Source organism: Melozone crissalis, unplaced genomic scaffold, assembly GCF_028551555.1.
Source record: "Melozone crissalis strain CALT ecotype California unplaced genomic scaffold, PUWL_Pcris_2 ptg000017l_1, whole genome shotgun sequence".
Classification (NCBI taxonomy): Eukaryota; Metazoa; Chordata; class Aves; order Passeriformes; family Passerellidae; genus Melozone; species Melozone crissalis.
Genome location: NW_026535795.1, coordinates 14721273 through 14747443, shown reverse-complemented (window position 1 = coordinate 14747443; position 26171 = coordinate 14721273). Strand labels below are relative to the sequence as shown.

The window sequence follows — 26171 nt, the reverse complement described above, 5'->3', positions numbered from 1 at the left end:
AGATCATTTTCCCTGCTGGTGTTCCTGATGCAGTCAGTTCAGTCCCTTGGAAATTTGATTTGCAGCCATGGCCAGCGAGGTATTGGAAGCTGAGTGTGCTTCAATAATTCATCAGTTTTTAAAGCCTCTAACCTGGCTGGGCACAGCCAGGGAAGCCCCTGGCACCTCTGCATTAAAAGGATGCTAGAGATTTACATGCACAGGCTGGTCCCCTCCTACCCCCACCCAGGCCTGGCTTATTTGCCTTCATTCCTCTCTAGGGCACAACCAGGTTCACGTTGCTCCAGCGCTGCTTTCGGAGCTGCTGCAGAACTGGAGCTGCAGGTGCCAGGGTTTCAAAGCAGCATCAGCCATGCAGGCCATGCAAGCGGGGCTGGCACTGCCCTGTGCCCACCCTGCCCGCTGGGCTCCTACCAGTGCTCCGGGGAAGCTGGGCAGGGCAGGGCTGGCCGGGCACGCGGGCGCGTCCTGGGATGCGCGGAGATAAGGGGGGAGCGTTAGTCAGGGCTGCTGACCTTCGGGCACAAGGGGCTCCGGGGGGCCTGGGGATTGTGCCTGGTGAGACGTGGTCCCTGAGTGTTCCTGGCCATGTGGGCACTCAGGGGAAACGGCCACATGGGGCAGCTATGTCCCCACCTGCCCAGGAGTGCCCCCAGCACCTGCAGGGCCTGGGCAGGCAGAGGGGACACGTGGGAGGCCTGCAGGGAGTGGGGTCACACCCGGCAGAGGAGGTGGGGTGGCATGTCCCCTTCACAGGGACATGCTGGGACAGCTGTGGGAGATGGACCCCATTAGCATCAGTGTCCCCACAGGAGGAGTAGAGTCTGTTCCCAGGGCCCTCCCCAGCCCTCTCCTGGCAGTGTGACCTGAGGTGGCAGCTGAACCATCTGGAGATGTTGGATAAGGTCACACGGGTGCCCACCGAGAGGATGTCCCTGAGCTCCCGTGCTCTCCCTGCACGGAGCACCCTGGATTGCCCCATGGCACCCACCTGCAGGTAGTGGTAGGCCAGGTCCTGGTGGCAGGACTTGGATTTGAGCAAGGCTTTGTCAATGGTGGCGGAGGCCTTCTGGCACACCTCCCGGGCATGGCTGAGTGTCAGCGTGGACCAGGAGCCCCGCTTGATGTAGTTGGAGTCGTTGTTGATGGGGATATTGGTGCAAGGGGTGACCTTGAGGTCGTTATTGCTCTTGGAGGATTTCAGCATGTGCTCGCTGATGGTGTTGTAGGCGTGCATGAAGTACTTTGGCTGGCTGTGGTCGGGCTGCCGGCCCAGCGTCATCAGCCCCATGGGGTTGCGGTAGCTGCAGGTGTCGCTGTCCAGGTTGTCATCGGAGCTCCACCAGCCCGAGATGTTGGACCTGGTCCTGCGCTTGGGCTCGGAGGTCTTGGCCCGGTCCTTGCTCTTGCTCCTCCGGTTTTGCTTGGTGTCATCTGCCCCCTTCTTCCCGTTCACGTTGCCCTTGGCGGGGCCCTCCAGGGACTGGGACTTGGCGAAGAGCTTCTGCACGGAGTGCACCAGGTGCCGGATGCGGCCCGGGCTCTCGCTGCGGTGCTTGGCGTCGCTGCGCTGGAACTGCAGCGTGCTGAAGCCGTCCCTGTGGATGGGCAGCTGCTTCTCAAACTGGTCGAGGAGGTTGGCAGGCAGGCGGTTGATCTTTGTGGCTTGGGCATGGCTCGGAAAAGGGTTTTCATCCGGGACCTCGAAGTGGGAGTTGTAATGGATGCGGGGGAAGGTGCTGCTGTTGGAGATCTGGTTGTTGAGCGGCAGGAGACAGTCGCCGTGGACAGTGTTCTGGGCTGGGAATCGGGGATCCATGGTGAAGGAGTCGGTGGGGCTGAGGAGATAAGGGTTCCTGTCCTGGGGGGCATAAAGAGAGTCTTGAGGGGAGTCCAGGTTTTCGGAGAGATGGCGGCTTCTGTTGTCTCCTAAGCCCTTCATGGTCCCGGTGCTTCCTAGACCATGGCTCAGGGACGGTGTGGCAGAGCCCTCGCAGACCTCCTTGCAGCTGGAGGAAGAGACCAGATGTTGAGAGAGCACTGTGAACCCCTCTGGCAGCCCACTCCTCACTAGGGGCACATCCCTATCCCCCTCTGAAACCAAATGCCACCACGGTTAAGGGACAAGGGAGAGAAGCAGGATGGCAGAGGCAGGAGGGGAGGGGCAGGGGTGTGGGGCCAGGGGCTGGAGAGAGCAGGGCCCAGCAGAGGAGGGGGAAGATTCACGTTCCCACTGCAGCTGCAGCGCTCGTGTGCCTCAGTGCCCAGCCACAGGCTGCTCAACCACACTGCTGCTGCTGCTCTGCTGCTGCACATGGCATTGGACAGCGTGACAGAGGCACTGCCAGCAGGGCCCTGCTCTGTCCATCTGCTCAGCTGGGAGCAAAGCCTGCTGTCAGAGCCCAGCAGGTCCTGCTGAGCCCAGCCAGTGTGGAGCCGAGCAGCCCAGCTTTGCAGGGTGTTCCCAGGTGTTCCCAGGGGATGGATCCCAGGGCTGGCACAGCTCCCACAGCTGTGCTGATGCGACACCATGGCAAACACCTCCTCTGCAGCCAGTGCTGCCTTCCTGGCAGGTTCTGCCCTGGAGCACAGTGTGTCAGTAGCTCCATAAGAGCTGAGGTGTTTCTGAGCACTCAGAGCCTGACCTGAGAAGCTGTTGGCTGCTCAGACAATTATTCCTGCTGGGCTGCGCCACTCCTGGGGAGCTGTGTCACCTGTGCCACCGTCCCAGCCAGCCCCTCTGTCCCCGCTGCCACAGTGAGGGGCTGGGGTTGGTCCCTTCCTTTCAGCAGGTACAGAATCCCTGTGGGTGGTGGAAAGGCAGCTGGGACACAGGGATCCCCTGAGGGATCCTCACTGAACATCTCCCCAGTGGTCTTGCCCCATCCTGCTTGGTTCAGAGGGATCCTCATCTTTACTGTGTTGTACAGGGAAAAATGACAAACCTTTTGGGTTTGCTTAAAAGAAAGATCAATGAACATTTATATGTGTTGAGCTGTCAATCAATAAGTTGATTTTCCATACTCAAAACCTACTTAAAATCACAGAGTGTATAAATGAACTCTTATTTCCTGTTACATTTTAGTTTAGTTTCTTAGTTCCTTTTTGGTTTAGTTTGAGTGTTGCTCAACAAAGAGAGAGTGACTTTTAACAGATGCAGAGGGTATGTCCCTGTGAGGAGCACAGGTGGCAGTCTGTGCTCCTGCCTTCTCCCTTTCAGCCATGAATGGGTCTCCAGTCTCCAGGAACTTGTCCCCCACATGCAGCCAGGCCAGCAAAGGCGTGGGGGAGTGGAGTGACCACTGCAGGGTGGCAGGAATCCACAGGCTTGTCTTCCTCACTCAGGGAAAAATGCATTAATAATGAAAAGCAGCCAGAGCTTTAAATAATTGTTTGGAAGCACGAAAAGAAAAATAAGTGGAATTTAGTCCATGGCTTGATGGGCTTTGCAGTCTCCATTTAACTCCGTCACTCCCAGTGGGTTGGCAGAGCCAAGCTGGGCTTTGTAGAGCTGCAGTGAGAACAGCCTGGGCTTCCCATCCCATCAATGGAGACCCCAGTCCCCCTCCCCTGAGCCTGCTCTGAGGCTCCTGCCCAGGCTGACCTCAGAGCCCTGGGCACTGCCCACTGCTCCTGCACCCCTGGTAACTCCCCAGCACTGCTCCCTGGGCATCCCAGGGCCATGGGGCTGCTCCTGCCCCAGCCCCTGCCCCATGGCTGCTCCTTTCCTCCTGCTGAGCTGCTCCTTTCCTCCAGCTCCAAGCTGTCCCCTGCCCCTGATGGGCTGTGCTGCTCTGGAGTGAAGATTGGCCCCTCTCCCCCACACAGACAGTGCCCTGGCATTTTGGGGATTCGGACATGGCCTGAGCTGGGAAGTGTTGACACCAAACCTGAACTGTCTGCCCAAACACCAAATGCAGCCTTAGCCTTGACTGGGGCCCAGCTGCTTCTGGTCCCTGTGGGTGCAATCCTAATTCCCGCTGTGCTCTCCAGCAGCACCAGCCCCCTGGAGCCCCCTGCCCATGGGACCCACTGGGCTGGTGGATGTGGGGTGGTGCTGGCTGGGGGTGCCAGCAGGGAGGCTCAGGCTGTGCCAGCTGGCACCCACAGTGCCCACAGAGAGCCTCACGTGATGTTCCCAGAGGAACCCTCCAGGCAGGAGGGAAGGATGGGGTGTAGGACAGGCTCCAGGCTGAGCTATTGATCTGAATTCCAGATGGCTTTGGATGGCCAAGCTCCACCTGCACACCTTGGAGAGAAGCCCTGCAGGAGGCAGAAGCTCAAATCCTCCCTGAACACCACCCAGGCTCAGCTCTGCCTGCCACAGCCACTCTCCCTCCCCTCCTTCCCCCAGTAAATCCCAGTGAAATCCTTCCCTTGTGCCCAGGGCCCTCCTGCTCTGAGGGATGCTGTGGAACCAGGCTCACAGGAACCACCACAGGAACCCTGAGGAGACTCCACACCTGATTTGATTACAAAGGGATGGCTCTGGATATTGACAGTAAATAGATCTTTGCCTTCTGAGAGCAGGTGATATTTGAAGCAGGAATCTCCTCCTAAGGCAGCCCATGACTGCCTTGTGCTTGCTGGACTCAGTGATTTTGAGATAAACCCAAACTGCCTTAGGAATCAAAGGAAGTGGGGACATGAAATGGAATGAAGTAATGCCGATCAATGCATGCAGTGAAGTTCTGGTGTGCACAGGAGGAGCAGAAGGGCCAGGGCCGGGCTGGCTCCAGGTGCTGGAGAGGCAGAGGGGCAGGGAGGAAACCCTGAGGGGCTGGGGATGAGTGGGAAAGGAGAGAAGAGAAGGTTTTGGAGGGGCAGGAGCAGAAAGGGTGGGAAGGTGGGAGCAGGGGAGGGTAGGGAGCTGCCTCTCTCCCAGACTGGTTTTCCCCTGCCAAGGGTGGGCACTCACTGCTGTGTGGCAGAGTTTAGTGCTCCCTTCTGCTGTGGGGCTGCCCCAGGTGTGATCCTGCAGCCTGTCCTGCCTGCTCCAGGTGTGACCCTGCAGCCTGTCCTGCCTTGCTCCAGGTATGATCCTGCAGCCTGTCCTGCCTGCTCCAGGTGTGACCCTGCAGCCTGTCCTGCCCTGCTCCAGGTGTGATCCTGCAGCCTGTCCTGCCTGCTCCAGGTGTGACCCTGCAGCCTGTCCTGCCCTGCTCCAGGTGTGACCCTGCAGCCTGTCCTGCCCTGCTCCAGGTGTGATCCTGCAGCCTGTCCTGTCCTGCCTGCCCCAGGTGTGATCCTGCAGCCTGTCCTGCTCCAGGTGTGATTCTGCAGCCTGTCCTGCCTGTTCCAGATGCTGATCCTGCAGCCTGTCCTGCCCCAGGATCCCTTCCCTTGGCAGCAGGGGAGGTGTGATGTGCATCCCTGCTGGGGGCACGTCCCAGTGCCCACCATGGTGTCTTTGCTGCCTCCTCTGGCAGCTGGCCTCGCTCTAAGATGGACTAAACTGTTTTCCTACATTTCAATCACTCTCTGCAATACTTGGCACTTTGTTGAGACATGGGGACAGGGAAGGCAAAAGTCCAGCAAGATCTTCCCCCCCATCTTTTATATTTGGAAGAATGGAAAAAGCTTGAAATGAAATCTCCCAAATCCAAGATCCTGCAGCTCACAGACTGTCAGGGGCTGTCTCCAGTGTCCCTGCTGTGTCACCCTGCCCTGAGGCAGGCACCCCAGCAGGGGTGGTCAGCCCTGCACCACAGAGGGGACACCAGGGTCACTGCAGGAGAAGACCTGTCCAGCAGAGGGTCCCAGCAGGGGCTGCCAGGGCCAGGACAGGACCCCTGAGCCCATGGAAGGGACTGGTTTCACCCCATTACCTCTGTTCCCCTCAGGACTGCCCTTGCTCTTCCCAGTGGCTTTGCTGATGCTCAGAGGGGATGCACTGGCCTGACCTGAGCTGATTTATGGCACTTTTGTGTGCACCAGAGCCCAGCCAGAGGCAGCTCCTTGGGCCTGGTTCACAGCCTGCACATTTGGGTGGGCTGCACCCAACCCCAGCACCTCCAGCAGCTCCAGACACCAGGCAGGGCCTGGAACCACAGAACAGAATTCCTGAGGGGTTTGGGGTGGGGGGACCTTAAAGTCCATCCAGTCCCCCGCCCTGTCATGGGCAGGGACACTTTGCACTAGAGCTGGAAGGTTGCTCCAAGCCCCAACAACCTGGCCCTGGACACGTCCAGGGATGGGTCTCCAGGCACCACAGGCTGTGATCAGCTTCTGTGCTGGGGCCCTGCACCACGGGGGAATTGGGCAATGCCACTGCCCACCATGGCCCCTCCTCAGCTCCTGGGGTGCACATGGCTTTCAGGGCATGCTGCTCTATTTCTATTGTCTTCAGTGTTGCAAATCCACCTTAGACCAGCTTACCTGAGGGTACTGGGAAGGCAGAGAATGGGGCAGACTCCCTGCCCTCTCACAGCCTCACCCCACTGCTCTCTGCTCCCCTCTGCCCCAGGATCTCTCTTTGCGGCTGGCTGGCGTTTGCCAGCCCAAGCCATGGCAGAGGCCCTGGGCAGGGCTCAGTCCTTCTCAGCAAGCCTGCCAGATCCCAGGCAGCTCTGAGAGCACACCACACTCACCCACATTTCTGCTCCTTGTATGTGCACGTTGGGACTGTAGCCAGAAGTGTTCCACAGGTGTGTGGCTGTGGCACTTGGGGACACGGTGTGGTGGTGGAGGTGGCAGTGCTGGGTCAATGGTCAGACACCAGAGAGGCCTTTTCCAACCTCACTGGTTCCATGGGGGCACATCCAGCTCTGTGTGGCTGTGGGGTGTGTGTGGCACAGTGCTGTGTGTGACAGTGCTGTGTGTGACACAGGGGTGTGTGTGACAGTGCCGTGTGCGTGGCACAGTGCTGTGTGTGACAGTGCTGTGTGTGACACTGCTGTGTGTGACACAGGGGTGTGTGTGACACAGTGCTGTGTGTGACAGTGCCGTGTGTGTGGCACAGTGCTGTGTGTGACAGTGCTGTGTGTGACACATTGCTGTGTGTGACACAGGGGTGTGTGTGACACAGCGCTGTGTGTGTGACACAGTGCTCTGTGTGTGACACAGGGGTGTGTGACAGTGCCGTGTGTGACAGTGCCGTGTGTGACAAAGTGCCGTGTGTGACAGGGTGCTGTGTGTGACACAGCGCTATGTGTGACACATGGTGGCTGCCCAGGTGTATGGGCTGTGGCGGGGGTGCACCTGTGACTGGGGTGCCCTCTGTGTTACAGGGCTCCTGCAGCACCAGGGAGTGCTGGGCTGGGGCTCATTTCACCCTCCAGAGCAGCTCTGTGCTGCCTCCCTGCTGCCTCTGCCCCTGCCCTTGGCACACACGTGCCACACAAGGACTCCCTGTCCCCTCCCTGGCCACCCCACTCTGCTGATGCAGCCACGGCTGGGTGATGCCTTGGCCCAGAAAAGGGCACTTGAAGAGCTCTCCACGTGGAGCTGAGGCCCTGGCACAGGGTGCCCAGAGCAGCTGTGGCTGCCCCTGGATCCCTGGCAGTGCCCAAGGCCAGGCTGGATGGGGCTTGGAGCAGCCTGGGACAGTGGGAGGTGTCCCTGCCATGGCAGGGGGTGGGACTGGGTGGCTTCAAGGTCCCTTCCTACCCAAACCATTCCAGAATTCTCTGGTTCTCTGGTTCTGTGTACTACTGAGGCAGGGCTGGTCAGAAAGGGCTGGGAGCCACTGGGGTGATGCTCAGGAGATGCAGCAGCCTGTGAAAGGGTCTGCCCAGAGCACACATCCTCCAGCAGGAGGCCAGCCCGGGCTGATGGGGCTGAGGGCACCCTTGGGGTCAGCCCGTCCTGCCCTCTGCCCATCAGCTCCCCCAGGGCTGCACATCCCAGCCCAGCCATCCAGGCTGGCTTCACACACAGAGATGCCTTTTGTACCTGGAGCCAGCAGCACGATAAACACGGCTGCAATCCGGGGAGGTGATTTGCCACCTGCAGGGGAAAATGCCTCCCTCTCCTGCTGCAAGGATCTGCGGGCTGTGCTGCAGGTGACGTGGGCCTGCCCACGCCGAGCCCAGCGTTCCCTGAATTAGCAGGAGCTCTGGATGTGGATGTGCTGCCTGCCAGAGCCCTGCATTAATGATGATTCAGAGTTCACAATCTGATCGTGGCCGATAAAAATAGCTGGAACAATTCCTTACACAACAGAGCCCCCTCCCGCCACGCTGCTGCCGGGATGCTGGGCAGAGCCGTGCCCAGGGATGGGCAGCAGAGAGCAGTGCCCGTCCTGATGGAGGCAGGGGCTCCTGAGAGGAGTCAGTGCCACCCACGGTGACAGTGCCACCAGGGAGCCAAGCACAGCAATGGAGGGGACAGCGGCTTCCAGCGAGCCCAGTGTGTCACCTTCTGGGGTCCCTGCTTAGGGGACAGGGAGTCCTCAGTGGGGCTGCCCAGTGCCTGAGGGGGTCCAGGGCTCACCCTGCCCATCCTCACCCTGCCAGGCAGGGAAATGCAGACAGTGCCAGCCTGGGCTCAGCAGTCTGATCCCTCAGCTGCCTCCCTGGGGAAGGATTTCCCCACATCCCTCCTCATGTGGGAATACATGGCTGGTGCCCTTTCAATGAGGCATCTACACACAGCTCCTGAGGCCCCATGACAGCTGAACACCAGTGGTCTCCTGCTTGTTCTTCAGGCCAAGGTTGTCTCTGCCCACTGGTGCCAGCTGGGGTGATGAGAGGGATGGGATCTGACTGGCACCATCCCAAAATGACAAAGAGTAATTTATCTTAAGAACTCTAATTGCTACCTCTTTTTTTTTTTTTGGTTGTGGTTTTTTTTTGATTGTTTATTTGCTTTTTTTTAATCTACCAGCAAAACAAAATGCTGTGAAAGTCAAAGGCTGTGATATGCCAAAGATTTTTGACTTCAGGTGTTGTCTAAGCTGGAGGAGCAGATGAACTCCTGAGAGAGACAGAGAACTTATTTCCATGCAGATGTCACTGGTAATATAAGCAACTCTCCAGGGAACAAAACCTCAGAAATTCTGCAACCTATTTGTCTGTCCCTAAATAGAAGTTTCTCAAAGTTCTCCGTGAGACGGGATTTGCTCTGAATCAGGAAATGCAAAGCATTAAGTAGGTCAAATGAGACAAATGAGACAGATAAGAAAGGGAATTTTCAGGAAGGGAGCAGGACAGCTGATGAGGTGGCTGGAGGGGAAGGACCAGGGCAGGAGCTGGATTGTTGCCTTTGAACCCCACCTGCAGCCTCTGCTGCCTTGCAGAGCACTCGGGGCACAGGCTGCTGACCACATGGGGCATGTTCCACCGTGGCTGGAAGAGCAGCTAATGAGAACATCCTGGCCCAAAGCTGACCTGTTCTGGCCAGTGGTGCTCAAGGGGTCTGGAGGGGGTGAGGGGGTGTCTGCACAGCCCCCATGGAGCGAGTGTGGGATGCAAAGCCCTCAATGCAAAGCCCTGACCACGGCTGCCCTTGAGCTGCTTCTGTCCTGGCTCCCAGGGTGGAGGTGTCCAGCCTTGCACTGAGAACTTGGACCCAGGCAAGGCAGAGACTCTGCTTGGCCTCCCGTGCTGGCAGCCTGCCCAGGCCCCATCTGAGCCCTCCTGCCTCTCTGTGCTGCCAGAGCCACCAGCATCCCCAGGGCCACGGCCCAGTGCCCCTCCCAGGGCACAAAGACCACGCTGAGGGGGAGGAACTTCAGCCTGGAGAGGAGACAGGTCAAACTTCATGGGAGTCTGCACTGGGGGAGGGTGCTGAGCTCTGCTCTGTGTGACCAGTGACAGGACAGGGAAGGGCTGGAGCTGGGCCAGGGCTGGAGATCAGGGAAAGGTTCCTCATCCAGAGGGTGCTGGCACTGCCCAGGCTCCCCAGGGAATGGGCACGGCCCCGAGGCTGCTCCCCAAGGAGTGTTTGGCCAGCGTTGCCAGGCACAGGCTGGGACTGTTGGGGTGGCTGTGCAGGGTCAGAGTTGGATCGATGATCCCTGTGGGTCCCTTCCAGCTCAGCTCACTCCACGATTCTCTACCTCCTTGCCCTCAATGAGTGTGGCAGAGTTGTTACAGGATGCTCTGAAAGGCTGTGGCTGTCACTGCTGCACCACCAGCTGAGCAAGGACCCTCCTGTGCTCCAGGCCAGAGGTTCTCACTCCCTAAATCTGCACACGAGGCCAGGCAGGGCCCTGCCTGCGTTTGGGATGCAGCTGGAGATGCTCTTGGCACCGGCTTTGCTCAGTGCCTCCCACAAAGCAGCTCCTGTAGCCTGAGGGTCCCAGGGTGAAGATGAGCAGGAGGAAGAGGCAGCAGCTCCCTGTGCCCTCCCTGCGGGGCCGGGCTGGGCCCGTGCGCAGAGCTCGGAGCTCGGAACATTTCCTTTGTCTCAAAGTGGGTCAGGCGGAGGCGTGCCGTTACCATGGCAATGGGCAGCACATTTCATAACTTTATTCTGTGGGGCGTGGCGCAGGATCCGCCAGGAGACAGAGGGAGGGCTGTCATTGAATCACCCTCCAGCTTCCCTGCCCCAGGCTGCCCCTGCAGGAGCTCCACTGCCCTTGGGCACACACAGAGCCGGGGCTGTGCCCCCCGGGCCCTTGGGAGTGCCAAAGGCACCTGGGGCATCCCAAAGGCACCCCATGGCCATCCCCAAATCTACCCTGTGACCATCCCCAAAGCCACCCCGGGGCCATCCCAAAGCCACTCTGGGGCCACCCCAGAGCCACTCTGGGGCTATCCTCAAAACCAACCTGGGGCCATCCCAAAGCCACGCCAGGATCATCCCCAAAGCCACTCTGGAGCCATCCCAAAGCCACTTTGGGGCCACCCCCAAAGTCACCCTAGGGCCATCCCCAAATCTACCCTGTGACCATCCCCAAAGCCACCCCAGGACCACCCCAAAGCCACCCCAGGTCCATCCCAAAGCCACCCTGGGACCAGCCCCAAATCCACCCCAGGGCCACCCCAAAGCCACCCCACGGACATCCCAAAGCCACCCCAGGATCATCCCAAAGCCACCCCATGACCATCCTGTACCTCTCAGCTTGCTGGGCTCAGCACTGGGCCAGACTCAGCATCCTGAGCACCGTGTGTCCCTCTGGGCTCCAGGGCTGTCCCTCATGAAGACCTGCAGGGCAGAGAGCAAAGGGGCCGTGTCCTCCCAGGGGTCAGAGAGGTGTCTGTGATCCCTGTGGTCAGAGTTCATCTCCCTGACAAACATCCCACAGCCCAAAGCTGCAAACACCTGACTGCTCTGCCTGATCCCAGGCTGTGCCCAGCAAAGGGCACATGGCAGAGGGGGCGGCAGAGACAGTGCCCACAGGACAGGGAAAGATGTGGCAGTGGGTCCTGTGTCACTCTGGTGTCACATGGACTGAGAGGATGAGCTGGGATCAGCCAGGTGGGGAGGAGAACATCCAAAATGCTCCTTGCTGGGGGCTCAGGAGCCCCTTTGTGAGAAAGCGCTCTTTGTCTTCTCTTCCCTTGTTGGTTTATCATGGACTCACCATGCCAGGAGCCACTGAGCTGGGCAGGGGGACCTGTCACCCTCTGTGCCTCACCTCTGGGCTGTCCCCTTTGAGCCGAGCCCAGGGAGGCAGGAGGGACAATCCTGGGGACAATCCCCCTGCCTGGGGTGGCAGATGGCTCCTCTGGTGCTCCCCTTGCAGTGTCCCAGCACAGCAGAACCTGCTCTGACTGTCACCTCCAGCTGCTCACGGCAGCTCCCCCTCAGCCTCTCCCATCTGGTCACTGGGTGCTACTGTGCTGCAGCTAAAGCTGCTGCTTCCTCCTTCCCTGCCCACCCACCACGCTGCAAACCACGGCAGAAATGCTCCCTCTGTGAAAAACCAGCTAAATAAATCTGGGGAAACCCCCATGTTTGTTGGTGTCCCCAAAACCCCACAGAGAACACAGCCTGAGTTATCTGCTCAGTGCTGTTGGGGTTTGCATTGATTGTGAGCACCCACAGCCTCTCTGTCCTGCACTGGGAGCTGCTGGGGCAAACTGGGCAGCCCCTGCTGCAGGGAAGGAGGGCTTGGAAATGCCATGGGAGCCAAAACAGGAGTTAGCCTTCCTAGGACAGCTTTTTCATTCCCACTTGAATGGAGGAGGCCATCTGGCTTTGAGAAGGTCTGTGGGAGCTCAAAGAGGGGTGAAAATAGGGGAACCCCAGTTTCTCAGCTCAGATGGAAGGCTGGGACAAGGACAATCTCAGCAATTTTTTTAGGAAAGCCAGATCCAGGTGCTGGGCTTGACTCCCCCCTGGTGATGCAGAAGAGGAGCAAAGCCAGAGATGAGGCAGCAGCTCTTTGTGCCCAGGATGGAGAGATGGGCCCTGCAGGGCTCCTGGGACCGCACTGTGCCCCTGCCACACCCAGCCAGAGGGGCACACACAGCCCGGGTGCCTGGCTGGGCACCGTGCCCTCCTCAGACAGGCCAGCAGCCCCCCAGAACCTGTGCCAAGGAAGATGGGGAGGCACAGAGCAGGCAGAGAACAGAGGGCTGTGTTCACTCCAAGGCCCTCAGGGGGGATATCCCAGCAGACAGAACGATGGACAGCCTGGGCAGACCAGCAGACTGGGCTCCTAAAGTGGGTACAAACCCTCATCATCCTCTCACTATGGCCCAGCACTGCAGAGGGAAATGCCACAGCAAAGGGATGTGCCCTGGGACAGCCAGGCAGGGCATTCCCATGTGTCCCCACAGCTCCCCTGCCTCCTGCACCAAACATCCCCTCTCCCCTCTCTTGCTGCTGCTGGGCTGTGGGGTCAGAGCCCGAGGCTGAGGTGAGGCACAGGTGGCTTCACCCAGCCCAGGCCTCTGCTGTGGCCCAAGGGACACCTCCCCAGGCCAGAGCCAGACATTCCCGGGCTCAGGGGTGTCCCTGAGGTGGCTGTGACCACTCTGTGTGTGCCAGGATGGGCTGTGGCAGGGCCAGGTGCCAGGGACTGCACTGCACTGGCACTGCCTGGCCCTGTCACAGCTCTCCATGGAAAGGGAATTCCAGCACTGGGAGCTGTGTTCAGTGTAAGCCCGTGATGCAGACACAGAGCCACCAGCCCAGCCAGTGCTGCCCCCAGTGCCAGCACCAGCTGGGTCTGTCACCCTCTGTGTGACAGTGCCCTGCTCTAGTGCCACAGTGCTGGCATGGAGGGCAGCACCACCAGAGCCACTGATGCCACCATGGAGCCAGCAGCACCTTCTGGGAATGGCCCAGCACCCTCCTGGCTGCACAGGCACCAGCACCAGCACCCTGTGGCCATTGGGGTGGAAGTGCCTGCCCAGAGCTGGCAGCACCCATCACGTCTGTGTGTGTCACCAGCACCCTCAGGGTGCCTCAGGCCCCCAGGAACAGCCAATCCTGGCACCCCTGGCACATCCAACAGGTGGGAGAAGCAGGGCCTGGGTGCCAGGCCTCCCCTCACCCAGCAGGTTCCTCACACTAAACAAGGTCACTGAAGCTCTGGAGCAAGAAGCATTTTGGTGTGGAACACTGTTTTCCCCTTTACATGCTGTTCTTGCACAGAGAAAATGGCACCATAATTGCTTTTAATTAATATCAGCATCAACGCCCAAGGAAATGCAAATGAGCAATTGTGTCAGCAGCCCAACCACCCGATGTTACCAACCAGGCAGACACCTCCAGTGCCCCTTTCCTCCTCCCTCCACCCAGACACGGCCACTGTCCCTCTGTCCTGCCTCCATTGTCCCCCTGTCCCTTCCTCCATTGTCCCCCTGTCCCTGCCTCCACTGTCCCTCTGTCCCTGCCTCCACTGTCCCCCTGTCCCTTCCTCCCTTGTCCCCCTGTCCCTTCCTCCATTGTCCCTCTGTCCTTGCCTCCACTGTCCCTCTGTCCCTGCCTCCACTGTCCCCCTGTCCTGCCTCCATTGTCCCCCTGTCCCTGCCTCCATTGTCCCTCTGTCCCTGCCTCCATTGTCCCTCTGTCCTGCCTCCACTGTCCCCCTGTCCCTGCCTCCATTGTCCCCCTGTCCCTGCCTCCACTGTCCCTCTGTCCCTGCCTCCACTGTCCCCCTGTCCCTGCCTCCACTGTCCCCCTGTCCCTTCCTCCATTGTCCCCCTGTCCCTGCCTCCACTGTCCCTCTGTCCTTGCCTCCACTGTCCCTCTGTCCCTGCCTCCACTGTCCCCCTGTCCCTGCCTCCATTGTCCCTCTGTCCCTGCCTCCACTGTCCCCCTCTCCTGCCTCCATTGTCCCCCTGTCCCTGCCTCCATTGTCCCTCTGTCCCCCCTCCACTGTCCCTCTGTCCCTGCCCTGCTCACAGCAGGGTGCTCACGCTGGGTGTGAGGGGTGGGATGGAAGCTGCTGCATGGCAGGACAGGAGAGGGGCTGGAATGACAGGAGAGGGGCTGGAAGCTCAGGGAAGGGTGGGGGAGCAGGGGCCAAGCTGGGCTCTGGTTTTCCAGGCAATGAGGGCCCAGGATGGCAGAGGAAGCCATCAAGGGTCCATCCAGGACCCTGCTCTGCTCAGGGGTGCCTTGCTGATGAGCTGATGCCCCTTCAAGACAATTTTGGTGAACGGGGTCTCAGATGCTCTGCAGCCAAGCCTCACTGGAGCATCAGCTGGTCACTATTGTCCTCTTGGTCTAAGGGAGGAGGCCACAGCCTGCCCTGCTGCAGCCTGGGTGGTTCTGTGGGGCTGGAGAAGGCCTTGAAGGGATGGATCTGGTGCTCCAGGTCCCACCCCAGAGGTGGCTGCAGGTTGGTGATGAATATGAAGCATCAGAGTCTGCTGGGGCCTCCTGAGGAAGGCAGTGGGGTTTCAGCCCAGTGAGCAGATGAGGAGGGCAGGGTGATCCTTCCCCCTCTGCCACTCCAGAGCACCCTGGTGTGCTCACAGCCAGGGCACAGCAAGGCCAGAGCTGGGCAGGTGCAGGTGGGCTGGGATCTAATTCCAGGGAAAATCCTGTGGAATGTTACAGTCAAACAGCAGCATCTTGGGACGGTCTCTGTGAGAAGAGAGGACCCTCCCAGGCTGGGCTGTCACCTCCTGCTCCTTCCTATTCTCCTCCAGATTTGGACGAGCCTCAGCAAACCACCCACGGCTGCTTTGGGTAAACCTGAGAGGAGAGGAAGCCTCCATTGCAGGGAACAGGCACAGGGAGCTGGCAGCCAGCCCAGAGCTGGACCCAGAGCTCTGTGCAAAGGCTGAGAGTCCCTGAGGGACCCCACGAGCACAGCAGGGATGGGGCATGAGCAGGCCTGGCACAGGGGCAGGGGGGAAAGGGTGAGGAGCAGGGCACAGCCCCACAGGCAGGCGCCCAGCAATGGCAAGGGGCTGAACAAGGGCCCGTTCCTGCTGCTGCCACCCCTCCTGCTGCCACCCCTCCTGCTGCTGTCCCCAGACTGAACCCCTCTAACACAGACTCTAAGATCAGGTACAGACACTGCCAACCCTTCTGAAACTGGCCATAACGCCATTGTGTGCAAATCCAGCAAGAGAACTAATGAAAACAAATATTTGTGTGCTCTTGTAATCTCTGCACCATTTCTCTGGGTAAAACAAATGCATTGAGCTCCTTTGGGCATCCCAGAAAGAATCACCACGGAGGATGTTTGGGAGCAGCACCTCCAGGGAAGGACAAGGGGCTGCTTGGGGAGAGGGGAGAGCACAGGTGAGGTAGGGCTGAGCATAAGGCAGGAGATTGGTCGGCAGGATCCTTCTGAGGAGGCATGGAAGGAAAATATGTGTGTGAAAACAGCAGAGGGAACAATGGAGCAAAGGTGGGAGGTGGGAAGTCCTGCTGAGCTGTGAGGAAGGTGCTCCCCTCCCCAGGGCCAAGGCTCCCACGCAGTTGCCTCGTCAGCAGGGTCCTGTTGGGGCAGGGCAGCAAGGAAATGAGGTTACAGCACATGGAGTGGGCTGTTCCTGTCCCTGCTGTCCTGACAGGAGGCTGTCCTGAGCACAAGCACAGCACACACTGATCCTGCTGGAGATGGAGTTGAAGTCAGTGAGAAGCTGAGGCAAAAGATCCACCCTGACACTCCTAGAGATCAAACCTCACATCAATGTCAACTGAGGGGAACCTTGGGGACAGAGTGGGGACCTGACAGTAGCCTTTATACACAGGGGACCTGCCAGACCTTGGGGACACCTCCTAAAGGAAGAAGAGTGACTTTGAGTGCCTGAAATCTGTTTGATTCGAAAGAAACATCACCCTCCCTCCTGCTAAGGTCTTATATTAAATTTGCTGCCACCAATTTACTAAATAAACACTGAGATAAGCTCTGCTCTACTCAACTGGTTCAGATTAGGTACTAGGCAAAACAGTTTCACTGAAAGAGGGCCAGGCACAGGAATGGGCTGCCCAGGGAGGAGGTGTGGAGGTGTTCAGGAGCCACTGGGATGTGGCACACAGGGATGGGGTTTAGGGGTGCCTGTGGTGGGACCAGGTTGATGGCTGGACTTGGTGATCTTGGAGTTCTCTTCCAAGCTGAGGATTCTGTGACAGGGGACCATGGCTGGGCCAGCAGCCCTGGCTGGGAGCAGGGGAGGGCACTGAGGGTGGGGGTTACCTGTCATTGCCATGGGAACAGCAGCAAACAGCCCTGAGATCCCAGGGCAGGAATGGGGGAAGGAGCTGGAAGGAGCAGAGCTGAGCCTCTCCCCAGGCACTGACAGAGCTGTGCCCCAGCAGGGAGGACACAGCTCCTGCTGAGGGACCCGGGGGTGGCACGTCCCCTCCCCAGGGCCATCAGGGATGTCTGTAAGCTGGGCAGCCTGGAACTGTGAGCAGGGATTCTGCACTGGGGCCACTCCCCAGGGACAGGAGCTCCCAGGAGAGGGCAGGGCACAGCTGGGGCTGGGGCTGCAGGGACTGGGACAGGCTTCCTGTGGGCATGGGGTGTGGGACAGACCACAGGCAGGAAATAGTGAGGGAGAAAAACAAACAGGAGGGACTGGGAGCCTTCACCTGAGTGACATAACAATGTGGAGAACAAAATTGGTCCAGACAAGGGACTTGGAGAGAAGAAATTCCCAAAGTGCATTCCCAACGATGCCAGGGAGCCTGATAACACACTCTGCTCACACATGGACAAGGATCTGACCTAGTTGTGCTCCTGAAACCTGGCTGGGAGCGTCACATAATTGGAGTGTTAAACCTAGCAAATGCTAAAATCAACAACTCCAGGGAGGAATGAGGGCGCCAGGGGACATCAGATGTCACGGCAGGCAAGGTCAGCACTTTGAGTCATACCCACCTGCAAAGCTCTCAGATCTGCTCCAGCAGAGGAAGACAGTGCAAGAATGCACAGGGCCTTTCCCAGGCTGGCAGCTGCTCTGCCAGCAGCTCTGTGATCTGCAGGGGAAACAGGTTCCCTTCTACAGGAGAGACCAGTGCTGAGCACTGCATCCCACCAGGGATGTGCAGGACACGGTGGCTCAACAGCTGGACACATCTGTACAGAATCCTGGCTAAAGGGAGACCCTGCCTCAGCCAGGAAAGGCAGAGGATCAGAGCCTGTGTGGCACCCACAGTGCCCTGCTGAAAAAGGGACTCAGTTTATGGCAGCTGGGTGCCTGGGAGGATGGTCACACAATCAGGGAGTCAGTACAATCAGAAAATCCCTCTGAGATCCCCAAGTGCAGCCCTTAACCCAGCACTGCCAGGTCCACCCCTAACCCACGTCCCCAGGTGCCACATCCACACGTTTTTAACACTTCCAGGGGTGGATGGCGACTCCACCAGTGCCGTGGGCAGCTGTGCCAGTGCCTCAGCACCCTCGCTGTGGAGAAACTTCCCCTAATATCCAGTCTGAGTGACTGTGGAAAAGAATGGAGGCACACTGCCCCAAAGCCAAAGGAAGGCTTATTTCCAGTGCCACAGCTGCCCCTACACCCAGCCAGGGACTGTCCCTGGCACTGCTGGCTCCTTCTGCAGCCCTGGGCTGAGCAGCACAGCCAGGGCACAGCGGGCTGGGACAGCCAGCCTGAGCTGCAGTGGGGCTGCAGAGGGAGGAGAAGGCCAGAGGGGCTGGCTCAGAGCCACCTCCTGTGGCACCCAGCCTGTCCCCAGCCTGTCCCCACCAGGGAACCCTGGGTCCTGCTCCCGCCTGGGGTCAGGGGACAGAGCACAGCCCATGCCCCATGTCCTGGCCCTGCTGGGAGCTGCCCTGCTCTCCTGTGCAGGAACACCTAAAGGATCTGTCCTGCTCCCTGTCCCTGACACTGCCTGTCTGCTGGCCAGGGACAAAGGGCAGCATCTCTCATTGAGGCTGGGCACAACCTGACATGGCCACACCAAATTCAGCAAAAAAACCCCCTAAACCGGGTCAGACACACCACACAGGTGCCAGAAAGCCCCACAGAAAGCTCGTGCAGTCCTGCTGAGAAGCCTCAGCTTTGTTCCTGCTCTGCCTCTGGCAGAGAAGGGACAAAGAAGCTCCTGTGTGACTCCTGGGAGAAGCTGCAGCACCCACGGGAGCTGCCAACACCCGGCGGGCCTGGAGCAGGTCCCTGCTCTGAGCTGGGCCCCAGCCCCGCGCTGAGGCGGCCACAGCAGCACCTTGGGCACAAGGGATGGAGCCAGGAGAGCAGGGCTGGGCTGGGCTATGGGCAGGGCTGGGCTCTGGGGCTGGGCTCTCTGCTCTGGCTGCTGTCACAGCGATGTCACCGCCTGCCGGCCATCAGGTCATGGCAGTGCGCAGGAGGCACAGGGCTGGTGGCCACAGGGTCGGGCTGGTGGCCGTGGGGTTGGGCTGGTGGCCACAGCGTCAGGCTGATGGCCACAGTGTTGGGTTGATGGCCATAGGGTCGGGCTGGTGGCCATGGGGTCAGGCTGCTGGCCATAGGGTTGGGTTGATGGCCATAGGGCCAAGCTGCTGGCCACAGGGTTGGGCTGGTGGCCACAGGGCAGCGCTGGTGCCCGCCAGAGGAGGGGCCATGCTGTGCCCATCGGGGCTGCCCCAGCTCCATCACCGCGGAGCTGCCTGTCCCTGTCGTGTCCCTGCCATGTCCCCTCGGCAGTGCGGAGGATGCTCGTGTTCTGAGAGCAGGGAGAGCTCTGCAGGTGCTGCCTTTAACGATTACGATGAGTAATTCCCTTTCAGTCCTTTAATCAGTCGCTTTTAATTAGCGTGCCAGTTGTTTTTTCCTTAGCAAACAGCTCTTTCAATGAGGGTTTTCGCTGCATCTGCTGGCTTGGGAAAACACTGCTCCCTGATGGGGCTGTGCGCTCATTCCTTGGCAGGAGCTTCCTCCCGAGGAGGCTCTGGGGCTGGGCTCACGTGCAGAGCATGGCACAGCTCCTGCTCGCCCTTGGGAAGGCCCTTGCTGCTGGGATGGAGCAATTCCTGGAGGTGCCCCGTGCTGGTGGCATCCTGGACATTGCTTGTCCCAGAGGCCCTCCTGCAGGCAGGGCCATCCTCCTCATCCACACCCCTTCCAGCCTTTTCCATTTCTCCTTTGAACTCCCTTAGCTCTGTGACTCTGGTATCTCAGGGCAGCAAGTTCCACATTGCTGCCTGTGCAAGAGGATCCCACCGTGGTCCCTTGGGATGCTCTGTCCCCTGCTGGGGAACAGAGTCCCCCCAGCAGCCGCTCCCTGTTGCGGTGTGTTGTGATGTCCTGTTTTAAACTTCTGGGTCCTTTCCCAGGTGTGCCTATACCTCTCTCCCTTCCCCCTCGCCCCCTTGCTGAGTGAGTCCTGTCAATCAGGCTTAACGTTCCAGCAAGGCGTCCTGTGGTTGGTCAAGTTCAAAAGATGCCCATCAGGCCGAGGGGTCATTGGCCTGTCCAGGTGTCATCCCCCCCTGAGACCCTGCCCCTCTCACCTGGTTGGTACTCATCTGTCCCCTCCCCTCCCCCTGTCCCTGAGCTTAAAAAGGTAATCAGAGCATGTGCTCACGATTCTGTTGGAGGTGTTGCCTACATTCAGACCTCTGTAACCATGGAATAAAGCTCTGGATATAAACCCTCCAGCAGAATCCATCTCCTTTTCCTCCTTACCATCGCCTGAAGCCTTCCCTCCTGAGGTAAACGGAGTTCCTAACACGCCTGGACTTGTTTCAGTGCCCAGCTGCAATCTCCAGCAAGCTAAAGGTGTCTCTGGGGTGATACACCACAGCTGCTGCCTTTGGCCCAGCAGCAAGGGTCAGACTGGCCCAGGCACAATCTACCTGGTAATATTGGGATTTATATTCCAATAGCTCCCTGTGGGGCAGGCTCTGATTCCCAGCCCCTCTGACAGACACAGAGGTGCCCTCACCTGCAGGGGTTTGTTCATGGTGCAGGGGTTTCCCTGCTGCTCTGCACCCCTGGGCACTGCTGCCTCTGGCTCACCCAGCCCCAGAGTCAGAGCAGACACCGCAGTGCTCCTTCCCCTCCTCAACTCCACATCACTGAACTCATCCTACATCCTCCTGAGCTCATCCTACATCCACGGCAAGATCCACTTCTTGGGTAAAAAGATTTGCTTCCATTTTCCCTTGAGTAATAACCTACTTTTGGATGGGTTTTCCCTCTCCTCCTTGGATGGGTTTTTCCCTCTCCCTGGGTGGGTTTTTCTCTTTCCCTGGGTGGATTTTTCCCTCTTCCTGAGTGGGTTTTTCCCTCTCAGATGGGTTTCTCCTCTCCCTAGGTGGGGTTTTCTCTCTCCCTTGGTGGGTTTTTCCCTCTCCCAAGGTGGCCTTTTCCCCCTGCCCTCAGAGGACCCTGTCCCTTGCTCCTGTGCCCTCTGGAAGCTCTGTCTCTCCGAGGGACCCCAGCCTCTCCCCTTTTCCTGCCCCGGGCAGGATGTCCAGGCTGGCCCAGCTTCCCATGAGTCACCAGCAAATCCCAGCTTCCTTCTCAGGGCCCTGGCACCAGAGCCCTAATTACAGGGCAAGACTAGCGGAAACAAGCTTATTATTTACCAGGCTAATGAAAATTAATCATGCCTCCCCCTCCCTTTCCTGGGAGAACAGTCACAGACAAGAAAGCAGATTATAAAAGCATTAGGGGTGCCTGCTGTGCTGGTCTCTGGCACTACCCGAGGGCTGTGTGGGGCTGTTTGCAAGCCACCTGGAACTCAAGGGTTAAAGCTGCCCCCCAGTGCTGCCTGTTCTCCCCCAGTCTGCTCTGGCTGAGGCTGGGCACAGATGGGGTTGGGAGGCACTGCCAGCCAGGCTGGAGAGCCCTTCCCTGCCTGTCCAGGCAGCGGCTGCACCCCCTGGCATCATCTGTGTCCCTGCAGAGAGCAGTGTGGGTGCAGAGGGCCAGCCCAGGGCAGTGCCCAGCACAGCCCAGTTTGCTCCATGCAGGCAGCCAGTGGCTCCAGGCAGGGAGATGGGGAGCGAGGCTGTGTGCAAAGCCAGATGGAGGAAAACATGACAAGGACTGGCTCACGTTGCACAGATGTGGGAAACCAGAGCACCCTGTGCCCACTGGAGCCACTGGTTCTGGAGAGAGTGCTGCAGCACAGGGATGAACTCTGGCAAATGCAAATCCCACCAGCCTCACTCAATTATCACCCCCACTCAAAGTATCAACCTCACTGATAGAGGGGAAACTGAGGCATAGGATGGGGACAAGGAGAGAGCTGCAGCCTGCTGAACCCTGCCAGGAGCTGCCCTGTGCGCCAGCTGGGGAAGGAGATGCCAGGCAGGCAGCATTGCACACCCAGTGCCCAGAGCTGAGCCCAGAGCTGCCCTGCCTGCCTGCCAGGCTGACCACAGCCCTGCTTTTCCAGGCTTCAACATCCCCACACCCACGATCAGCCTCCCTCTCCCTAAGGCTGCTCAGGCTGGGAGTGAGGAAGACAAGGAAGGGGAAGATTGCCTGGTTCAGGGTGTGGGATGGAGGGAAGGAGCTGAGGCCCAGGTGCCAGGGCTGGGCTGCAGAGCTGCTCCCTGCCAGGCCTGTCCAGGGCAGTATTGCCCACCACAATAATTAACTGTTGCTGTGAAGAGGACAGGAAAATGAGCAGGAGGTCAATTTTCCATTTCCCAGTTGTGCATAATCAGTTGCAAGTACACAGCCTGAAAATAAATCTCCATCATGCTTGTTACCTCTTAATTAACACCGCCAGCTCCAACACGAACTGCCCAGCCCAGCCCCTGCTGAGGTGCAGTGACATGGAGCCAGGGCTGGCCAGGGCTGCTGGGAATTCTCCAGCTGGAAATCCCAGCCCTGCTGTCCAGCATGCTGATCCTGCCCTGCTCAGACAGGAAAGCTCTGCTCCAGGAGGGGGAGAGCTCCTGCATCTCCCCAGAACCAGCTGCTCTGGGGGCAGCTGGCACTGACAACTGAAAGGAAATTGGGGAAACAACTGGAGTTTGTTTTCCTTTTGCATGGATTGGAATAAAGAAGAAAAGAAAGTCCTGTGGGTGAAACATTAGATTAGAGGGATGGAACCTCACCCATGAGGAAAGGCTGGGAGAGCTGGGGATGTTCAGTCTGGAGGGCAGGAGGATCCAGGGGGATCCCTGAGCCCCTTCCAGGGCCTAAAGGAGCTCCAGGAGAGCTGAAGAAGGATTTTGGACAAGAGTCTGGAGGGACAGGACAAGGGTAATGGCTTCCTACTGCCAGAGGGCAGGGACAGATGAGATAGGGGATAGGGAAAAATTTCTTCCCTGTGGCACAGGGTGCCCAGAGCAGCTGTGGCTGCCCCTGCATCCCTGACAGTGCCCAAGGCCAGGCTGGATGGGGTTTGGAGCACCTGGGACAGTGGGAGATGTCCCTGCCCATGGCAGGGGTGGAATGAGATGAGTGTTAAGGTCCCTTTCAATCCAAGCTTTCCATGATTCTCTTTCCCATCAGTGGTTTCCCTCACAGGCTGTCCCCTCCCCTGCACCTGCAGCAGCCCTGTCCCCCAGGTGAGCTGGCACAGGGGCTGGCACCCTCAGTGAGGGGAGGGAGGAGATGGGATGCAGGAATCCAGTTCTGCTCCTGCCACCCTCCCACCTGGCTCCTCCCTTCAAAGCTCTATGCAAACATCAACTCATTAACCCTCCAACACCCTCGGGAGGGAGAGACATCGCAGGGCTCTGCTCCAGACACCTGATAAACACAAAGGGAGGCTGCAGGAGATGCCAGACAGGCAGAACCTGCAGGTCACAGAAGTTCCTCTGCTCCTCCTGCTGCTCCTGGCAGCGCTGGGCAGGCAGGGCACGTGCCAGGAATGATCCTGTGCCCTGGCATGGAGAGGCACTACCATGGAGGGAGGGGTGCAGGGCAGAGCAGGGAATGAGGCAGAAATATGAGAGACAGTGAATTTAGATGAGAATGGGAGGAAGAAGATGAGCCCTGTTGTCCAGACAGACAGACGTTCTGTTTCCAATTCCAGCTTTGATGGAATTTTGTGAGCATCATGAAATTAGCTGAAATGGAAGGAAGCCCTGACACTGCTGCTGAGGCATCCTGGAGGAAGGTATTGAGGGGAAGCACTTTGACTTTAAAAAAAATGGATTTTGACTTGCTCAGTTTGGCAGGTGAGCTCCCCAGGGGATCTGGAAAATCAAACCGTGGGTTTCAGCCTGAACATCCCCAAACACTGCACCAGTTCTTGTGTCCTTTAGCTGAGCTCTTTCTTCTCCACCCCCGTGTTTACCCAGGAATGCATCAGCAGGCAGCTGCTGCAGCCCCTTCCTTTCACACAAGCCAGGCATCCCCGGGATTTGCAGCCTGCCTCTGATCCCTCACTGGGATTGGCCTCTCTGGAATCCTGCATTTGTGCTTCCTCGCCTCCATCCCTAAACCCTCCTGGGGCTCCCTGTGTGCCAGGTCCCACTCTGTGCTCCCCAGGTGTGCCCTGCACCCCGGGGTCCCAGAGCCAGCCCTTGGGAAGGGCCCTGGCTGCAGGAACATCCCGTGCCAAGGGATGCAGCTCCAGGAGGGTTTAGGGATGGAGTCCCACAGCCCCCTGAGCTCCTGGGGCTCACCCTGCCTGTCCCAGGGGTCCCCAGCACGGTGGGATCCCCAAAGCCCAGCCAAGGTCCTGCTGCTTTCCTGGGAGCTGAGTTCAACTGCTCCACTCCAATTGTTTCCAGGAGAGCTCTGCCTGCTGTGCCTGGAACCAGAGCTGCTGAATCTTTGAACACGGCAGCACGGGAAGGCAAAACCAGAGCCCAGGGGCTCCTCCCAGTCCCTGCCCAGCTCTGCAGAGACACAGCCCTGGCTCTCAGTCCCTTGGGAGTTTTCTGGAGGTGGAGAACCCTGGCAGAGTCCTGCCATGGCACTGGCTGGATTTTGGGCTGTCCTGGAGCCCCAGCTCACACAGACACAGGCACTTGGCAGAGGGGGATGTGCTTTGCTGTGTTCCCCAGCACACAGAGGCAGATTCTGGTGTAATTCCTCCCTCCTGTCCCAACATTCCCCAGAGAAAAGCTCCATGGAGGTTTCTGCCCAGCCGCCCGTGCCCAGGGACACCCCACTGCTCCCCAGAAGCACAGGAGGCTTTGCTCTGCTGTGTTTCCCCACGAGCTGCTGGTCTGGTGCAGCTCAGGAGAACCCCAGTGGGAAAGGGAGGGTGACATGTGCAGGGGTGGCAGGACAGCCCTCTGCCCAGGGTGGTGACGCTGAACCTCCAAAATCCTCCCCAGACAGAGGGATGAAACCCCAAACCCTGATGTTTCCAAAGCAAAACCCAGCCAGGAGGGATGTGTGCCCTGGCTGCCAGCACACAGGCTCCAGGCACCTGAGGCCCTTCTGAGGGAGCTGTGGGCTCTCCTTTCTCTCTCACAGGACATTTTTTAGCAGCTTGATCCCATTCTTGCCATGTCCTGACCCAAAGCACACCCACCCCAGCAGCAGGCAGGGCCAGGGCAGCCCCTCTGTGCCCACCTGGGCCAGGGCTCTGCAGGAGCAGTGCTGGGCTCCCCTCTGCTCCCACACAGCCCTGTCCCACCTGGGAGGGGACACAGGGAAAGAAGAGCCTTTGCCCGGTGGCCATGGGGCCTCTATCAAGGGCTTGGAGTGCTAAAGTCACCCATTTACCCTTACACAACCTCCCACAGGAGCTGTGGCTGCCCCTGCATCCCTGACCAGGGCTGGGTTGGACAGGGCTTGGGGCACCCTGGGCACTGGAAGGTGCCCTGCCCGTGCCCATGGATGGTTTTAGGATCCTTCCCCACCCAAACCACTCTGTGATCTCCTCTGTTCAGCTCAGCCCCTGCTCCAGTGCCTGTGTGGCAGCAATGCCTCCTGCAAACAGCTGGGAACAGCTGTCCCCTCACCACAGAGGGGGAAACTGAGGCAGGCAGCACCCCCAGACAAGTGTGCAGTGCTGCATGCAGCTGTGCAGCTCCCTCAGTGCCTCTGTCCTGCCAGCCCAGGATGGCAGAGTCTCAGTTTCAGTCCCTTCTGTGGCAGGTGAAGGGGAATGCAGCTGTGGGTGCAGCAGCTGTGCAGCCCCTCACTGTCTGCAGCTCAGGCTGCAGCAGAGCTGAGGCCAGAGGTGGGAGGCTGAGGAAAGCCCAGGGCTCTGCACTGAAAAAGATCTGAGTTTGCCACTCCAGGAGAGAGATCTGGGGAGGGGATGGAGTCACAGAAAAACACCAGGGTTGGGAAAGATCCTTAAGATCATCAAATCCAACCATTCCTCCAAGCTCACCACTAACCCATGTCCCCAGGTGCCACATCCACACCCAGCAATGGTGACTCCACCACTGCCCTGGGCAGACTCCTCCACTGCCTGACCACCCTTTCCATGAAGAAATTTTCCATAATATCCAACCTAAACCTTCCCTGGCACAGTTTGAGGCCATTTCTTCCTGCCCTAAAATATGTGTGGGGACACCAGCAGCCTCTGCAGACCCCTCAGTGCTTTGGGAACATGGGTTGAGCATTGGTGCCCCCATCCCCAGGTTTGCAGCCCTCATTCCCGAGGTCTGGGTGCCCAGGGGGCTCCAGCCTCTGCTTCAGTCTGGGGATCAGGAAACAGCTGGAGCCAGAGGAGCTCCCATGCCACTGCAGATGGCACAGATGTGCCAGGAGGCCCACAGGTGACACAGCTGCCCCTGAGCCTCAACCAGCCCCCAGGCTCACACTCTGCCAGAGCCTGGGAATGCAGCCCTGGCAGCCAGGACAGGCTGATGGCAGTGCTGATGGCAGTGCTGGTGGCAGTGCTGGTGGCAGTGCTGATGGCAGTGCTGATGGCAGGGCTGGTGGCAGGGCTGATGGCAGGGCTGGTGGCAGGGCTGGTGGCAGGGCTGGTGGCAGTGCTGATGGCACTGTTGGTGGCAGTGCTGGTGGCAGGGCTGGTGGCAGTGC

General features: G+C 59.0%; 1 protein-coding gene across 5 annotated transcripts in view; it reads right to left on the bottom strand.

Moving 5' to 3' along the window:
• The window catches only part of DLGAP4 (DLG associated protein 4), a 156555-nt gene that overhangs the window by 60715 nt on the left and 69669 nt on the right, over positions 1-26171 (bottom strand). For 2 of the 5 annotated variants that reach the window (XM_054274862.1, XM_054274864.1), the window contains exons 3-5: positions 11001-11091; positions 992-2009; positions 415-468 (exon numbers count right to left, since the gene is read on the bottom strand). In XM_054274862.1, coding sequence (XP_054130837.1) covers positions 415-468; positions 992-1942 — 1005 coding nt within the window. In that variant the 5' untranslated portion in view covers positions 1943-2009; positions 11001-11091. The remainder of the gene's footprint in view (positions 1-414; positions 469-991; positions 2010-11000; positions 11092-26171) is intronic. The other 3 variants (XM_054274865.1, XM_054274866.1, XM_054274863.1) reach the window with 2 other exon arrangements.